This window comes from Nestor notabilis, unplaced genomic scaffold (assembly GCF_000696875.1).
Source record: "Nestor notabilis isolate BGI_N333 unplaced genomic scaffold, ASM69687v1 scaffold23411, whole genome shotgun sequence".
NCBI classification, from domain to species: Eukaryota; Metazoa; Chordata; class Aves; order Psittaciformes; family Psittacidae; genus Nestor; species Nestor notabilis.
Window position 1 is genome coordinate 8,627 of NW_009915482.1, and position 6,192 is coordinate 14,818.

At 45.9% G+C, this 6,192-nt stretch overlaps 1 protein-coding gene across 1 annotated transcript in view; it reads right to left on the minus strand.

Annotated features, from left to right (window-relative positions):
* The window catches only part of FAM104A (family with sequence similarity 104, member A), a gene marked incomplete at its 5' end in the record, with an annotated part of 6,390 nt that extends 1,055 nt beyond the window's left edge, over positions 1-5,335 (minus strand). The window contains 2 exons of the mRNA XM_010024175.1: positions 1,243-1,305; positions 5,239-5,335. Coding sequence (XP_010022477.1) covers positions 1,243-1,305; positions 5,239-5,335 — 160 coding nt within the window. The remainder of the gene's footprint in view (positions 1-1,242; positions 1,306-5,238) is intronic.
* Between the last annotated feature and the right edge of the window lie 857 nt (positions 5,336-6,192).

Consider the following 6,192-nt stretch of genomic DNA (forward strand, 5'->3'; position numbering starts at 1 on the left):
TGCAGGTACAGCGAAGGCAGACAGGGCAGGGGAGAGCTGTGCTCTTCTCTTCTAGCAGACACTTTAGGTAAGCACCATGCAAAGCATTTTCCTACAAGTCAATCTTTCTAAAGTGAGATCTGAAACATCGAAAGCAAGAGGCTGTTAAATGCAGCACAATTCCCATTTTAAGTCTTTGAACACCTTGACATACACACAACTGCTCCCGGTTAAGTACTGGGACAGCAGTGTTAACTGGTAGTCTTCCATAATGATTTACTTGTCAGGACAGCAGAAGAGCATTCAAAACCTCCACGTGCAGAAAAGAGAAGTCACGATTTAGCTCTCAGAGAGAACAGGGCTCATTTGCCAGCATTACACTTCATGGTAATGACTGGAAGAGCCTTAACCATCATTTTCAGTGTTTCAAAGACATAAAACTCCGTGGCTTACGCTGTTTTAAGGGCTGCTTATGAAAGGTTCTATTAGTTACAGCTGAGATGTTTCACTACTGTGTCATGGCTGTTCAGGACAACACTGCAAATATTCAGGTGCTTAAGACCCAGAGAATGGCTACACTCCCATCCCAGAAGAAGTAAATTCATAAGAGCAGCCAGCAGAAGTGACAGCAGCTAAAAAAAACCCCACATTTTTGTAAGTATTAAGCTAAAACCACAGAAGTCAAAGCTCGGTGGCCACAGCAGAGGAAAAGCAATCTGAAGAAGAAGTCTACAGTCATTTAAGAGTCAGCACCACATCCAGATGGCCTCACTGTAGAGTAAACGCGAAGGATGGTGCCAACAGCCCCCACCATGTCTGTCAATGGGCAGTGAGAAGGGCCCAGGAAGGCACGGAAGGAGGATTTGGGGTGGATCACATCTTAGTGCCACTGGAAACCCCAGGGCACTGATTCCACATCATGACAATCTGACCCTCTGAATGTCCTTGCTTTGCTAAGCACCAAAAATGCTTCAGTTCTGTGGCAGTGCAGCAAGCAAGACAACAGCACCCGGGCTTGCTCCGGCAAGGAGAAGACAGCAGCACACGGGTGAAGTCATTCTTGAGGAAGCAGCAGATGTAACCACACAAGCAACCAGCTCCTCTTCCTAATGCTGCTAACACTAGAGAGGGAAAGAACACCAGAAGGACAGAGAGAAGCCAGGACATGGTGCTTGCTAAACCATCCCATTTTGCACAGAAGCACAGGTACTGGATGCAATGCTGTTGCTGGACAAGTCACAGCAGCCTTGGAGAGAAACCCACCGCACAGGACACTTTGTTGCCTTTTAGTCTCTGTTCCTTACTGTTTTTCGTTACAGCCACCTTCTGAAAATCAAGGTAAAAATGGAAATGAGAACCTGGTATTACTGACTGCTACAGATTCACATCTCAACAAACATTTTAGAGCAGTTAGTGATGATTATTTTATGCATCTCTCATCTTTTCAAAGCCAAGATCGTGTCCTGGGACGTGCTTCCTATGCCTAAGGCTGTTGACAGCTCTGCTTTGTCAGACGCTCTTTATTTCCATTTCTCTAATGCAAAAGTTCACTAGCACAGTGAAGCCCATTTATTGCCCAAACCATGTCAAGGACCTACCATTTCCCCAGGCTGTGGTGCACATTCTGTAACGCATTTGGACTACAATTAGACAAAAAAAGAATCCTTATAGTCATCATGTCAGCAATGACAGGCATCTACACAATGAAACAAAGCAAAAGGGCCAAGGGAAGGAGCCCAATGAACGTTTATAAGTAGTTTAAGTATCAAAAGGGCATCTTTGAGGTTTACCTGACTCCTGAGCCCCTCTTAACATCACACTGAGTAGCTACAGAAGTTTTAAATCACTTCCAAACAAACGTCCTGCTAAATCTATTAACGTGATCTGTGACGTAGCATCTCACTGTGACAGGAACTTCAGCCATTCAGGCCCTGCTGCTCTCCAGATTGTTCAAGAGGAGTTAAGAGAGGTGTTTTCTGGCTTCAGTTTGAATTCAAGATCTCAATAGTGTCACCCTGTGGAGTGGTGAGAGAGACAAACCCCATGATGTGGAGCAGCGGCGCTGCTGTGCGTCACCACAGTGGTGGTGCTGAGCACTGGGGAATCCTGTCCTGGGTCAGAACAAGAAAGAGGAACCACAAGAGATCAGGTTTTACAGAAGTTATTCAGGAAGGGAGTTAGCCAGAACACTGCAGACTTCCTTCCTTCCCTGGGAAAATCAGAGCAAAGGGCTTTGCATTGGTGCTTCCCTGGGTTGTGGATTCTCCCGTGGCAGCCCCTCAGAGGATCCACTACAACTGCCTGACCTGACACACACCCAGCAAGGAAAGGCTTTTGTTGAATGTATAACCAAGCACCAGGGAACATACCAGAGCTCACCTCCTGGTAAACAGGGGACAGGCTGAGCAGGAAGCAAAATGTGGTGGCAAAAGCTCTGCCTCGCTAATGTTTAACATCTGCTCTAGTTCTAGTCCAGTGTTTCATCGTGTTCACAGGCTGAGGTGCAGAGCAGAGGTGTACTGTCATCCTCAGGGTTGCTCTCACTGAGGGGTGGTTTATTCCAGGAGATGCACATCATCACAGCAATGCGCCAAGAGCAATGCTGACAGAGATGGAAGAGAACCTCAGCTTCCCTCCTGTAGAAGGCAGAGTGAAGGGTCCCATCTCCCCTGGGTGAAGGGACAGTCTAGCTCATGTGAAGGAATCCAGCTCATGTGAGCAGCAAGGCTCAAAGGGAGGGTCTGAGGGATAATACCACACAACAGCCCCTGTTTGAACTGCCATGAAGAGAAACATCTCTCTTCATCTCACACACACTGCTGTCAGCTACGAAGAGCAAGACGTAAAAGTAAAATGGGGAGAGATCCTGACAAATCCAAGTGTGGTTCCAGTATCTTGCTGCCTCATTTCATACTGAGCTTTATGTTCTCAAGTAAACCACACTCTGTAACACGGTCAACTTCCAACTGAAGGGAAGCAGAAGGAATCAGTACTTCAGCTCATGTTTCACAATAGCAGGTGTGGGTATGCCCTCAGATGAAAAGCACTTCTCTGCCCTTTGAAGTTACAAACTGCTCCTCCACACACACTTTCTCTCCTAGCTCAATATCCCAAAGCCTGTGATGATTTTTAATCACCGAGAGCTGTCTTTGCTAATGGCAAAGTATCAGGAAACTAAATAGAAGTAATAGAAATGGCCAAGAATTCCAAGTGCCACCAATCGGAAGCATTTGTGTGCTGTAAGCACAAGAGCGTCTCCATTTGGCACAGGAAGTCCTTAAAGAGACATTCAACTAATACTGACTTAATCTCATGGCTTGAATGTCTGGGCATGCTCAATGTGCTGATCCTGCAGTGTAAAATAAGGTGGTAAAATAAAACAAGCTCTATTCATGAGAAGGCAACATTGTGAGTTTTGGTCCCTGGAGAAAGGGAACATTGAAACCTGTGTTCACTGTCAACAGTCAGAGCTTCTCCTCGCCTGCACATGGGGGTTTAATGTGTTAAAAACAGACTTCCACAAGGCAAGTGCATGCAGGAAGCAGGAGCCTGGTGTGAGCCTGGGCACTGACGTGGGGGTGGTGGGGCAGGCGGGCCATGCCCATGCTGTTTGCTGCAGACACCCAAACAAAACAGCCCTTCAGGACACAGTTAAGGTCACCCATTCCTGTGGGGCTACTACAAGGCTATTTATTGCCAGTTCTGCATTTCAGTGGCTTTGCCCAGTCAAACGCCAAGTGTTTATACAACAAGCAAAGGTGCTTCTGCCACTCACCATGAAAGGCTTTTCCTGACAGTCTCAATTTCATTACTCCTACTCCAATCCCTTGTTCCACACTAAATTCGTCCTCCTCCCGCCACAAAGCCATTAACTACTCTACACACGGAGAGATGTTTAACCTGTTGGACAAGTGAGTCAGTGTCAGATGGTAAAGCAGCTACGGATGGTTCTACCCGTTATACCCGAGAAGCAGAACGACCTCATCCCAGCAAGTTCTACTGCTGCCTAAACAGCAATACAGGAACCAGGAACAGTTTTCATCACACCAAATTCCTTCTTGATGAATATCTTGGCTCTTGGAGCATTTACCATACAGTGCCAGTGACTGTCCCATCAGCTGCTTGTAAGGGTGCATGGGTTACATCTTCCTCACAAAAGGAATGGTGGGATACAGAGCTCTGTGTCATTTTAAATGTGATTATACATTTGAAACCATTTTCCTATGATAAAAGATATGTGGCTCAAAGGTATATAGCTATTTCCATTATACATACACTATTTTCTGCACAGTAGAGTTAATAGTTCAATGTTAAGTACAACAGTTCATACTGACTCGTTACAGTCAACCCTTTAGTGAAAAAGAGGCTGTACAAAAATCTACAGGGATATTTCAGAGACCTTACAAGAAATTCACTTTGTTAACACAAGCCAGGAAGGAGCCTCTGCTCCACACACTCTCCTTCATGAGCATTTTGCAACAGAACCACGTTGCTAATGAGAAATGCACACAGTGATGGTTCGGATGATTAATACAGGCAACAACTCAGGAAATCTGGCAGCAGTTTGGAAATCAGCATTTTATATAAGAAGAAAGCTCATAAATAGCAAATGCACCATCCCAGAACACCTGACATGAGAGCAGTGAGAGAGACAATTTAGCCCACATCCAGCAGACGATCACAGCAAACACAAGCAGAAACCAACAGTCTGAGTGTTTTAGCTGTGAACGAGCAAGTCCTGCTTGAAGCGATGAGCTGTAGCAGAGCATTTTTAACCATCAGGTAAGAACTACTGCAACCAGCACGACTTGGAATGCTTTTTGCCCTTCTACCACAAATAATCATGTTACTGTAAGTCACCGCAGAGCTGGAAGAGGGGATGGCCAGGCCAAGTGAGCACACAGAGCCAGCCACCCCAGCCACCTCCTCGGTTCTGGGTACATCACAGCTCTTTCAGAGAGCAAAACGACAAGTGGCAGCAAATGCTCTTCTTGTATCTTCACTCGGGTGCTATGAATGAGGGTTTGAAATACATTAACAGCAACACTGAGGCCCCAGATAACCAGATTAATGCTGATTTCCAAACCACGCTTTACAGATTTCAACCTCTGAAGTCAGTAACAGCGTTGAGCCTCAGGAGCTCACACACACAAAATGTTTTCATCAACTACCCTCCACGAATACAATTTCACAGAGTATTCCAACTGTTATTTAACTTCAGCATCAAAGGGAACTGGATTTGCCCGAGAAGGCTCTCACCTCAGTGTCCCAAGAGTCCTGCAGGACAGTATTCCTGGTACTACGCTTTGTCTGGGGAACGTGACCATCATCTTCACTGCCATTCCGCCTCCTCTTCCTGAAGAAAGTTCAGGGGGAAAGGAGAAAAAAAAGCATTAGCAGCTTATTCATACACCTTCTGCTTTGTTCTCTAAAAGCAGCTCACAAAATAAGTGCTAAAACTCGGGAAATTAATGCTGTATCTAAACCTCTGACGTGCTTTCATAGTCTCTTCTTAGCTGCTGTCTACAGAACAGAGGGCAAATGATCACGGTTCTCTCAGAGCAGCCAGGCTGATGTTTTCTAGCAGTTTAAGGGACTCACTCCTGCCACTAAACCCAGTGCTGAGCAGCTTCCTAAATAAACCCGTTTGACAATTCTCAGCCTTGCGACTGCTCTCAGCACTCAGTCACAGCAAAAAATAAGCCTGAGACTCCAAGTGCCATCTGACAGGCTGAGAACAGCACCTGGAAGAGCAGCAGTGACCACACTGTCAATAAAAACCCAGTTACATTCCCCTTGCCTGCATGCGCGTGCAGTGACTTTAGTCTCTCCACTCCGACAGCATCTGCAGTCAAGCTGCAACATTATTTTCCACGTGGAAAGAAAGTTTTGTCAGAAAACACCTCACAGAAGAAATTCCTTCCCTGTTTTCCCATGCGTTTGCCATCCTCTCACGACATCAACGCTGCTTCCCGGCAGCTGATCAACAACAGTGACCCAGAATTCCTGCAAAGCAACATCCCTCAGTGCCCACAGCATCGCAATCCTAATATCAGATGATGTTTCTCCCTGTACAAACACCACGGATCAACCAAGGCCTGTCACGCATTACGGCACTATCCAAAATGTAACATAGAGCTGTTTTAGTGCCTAGAATTTAATACACACTCAAATGAGTCAAAACAGCCTCAAGTGAGGTATTTATAACCACAT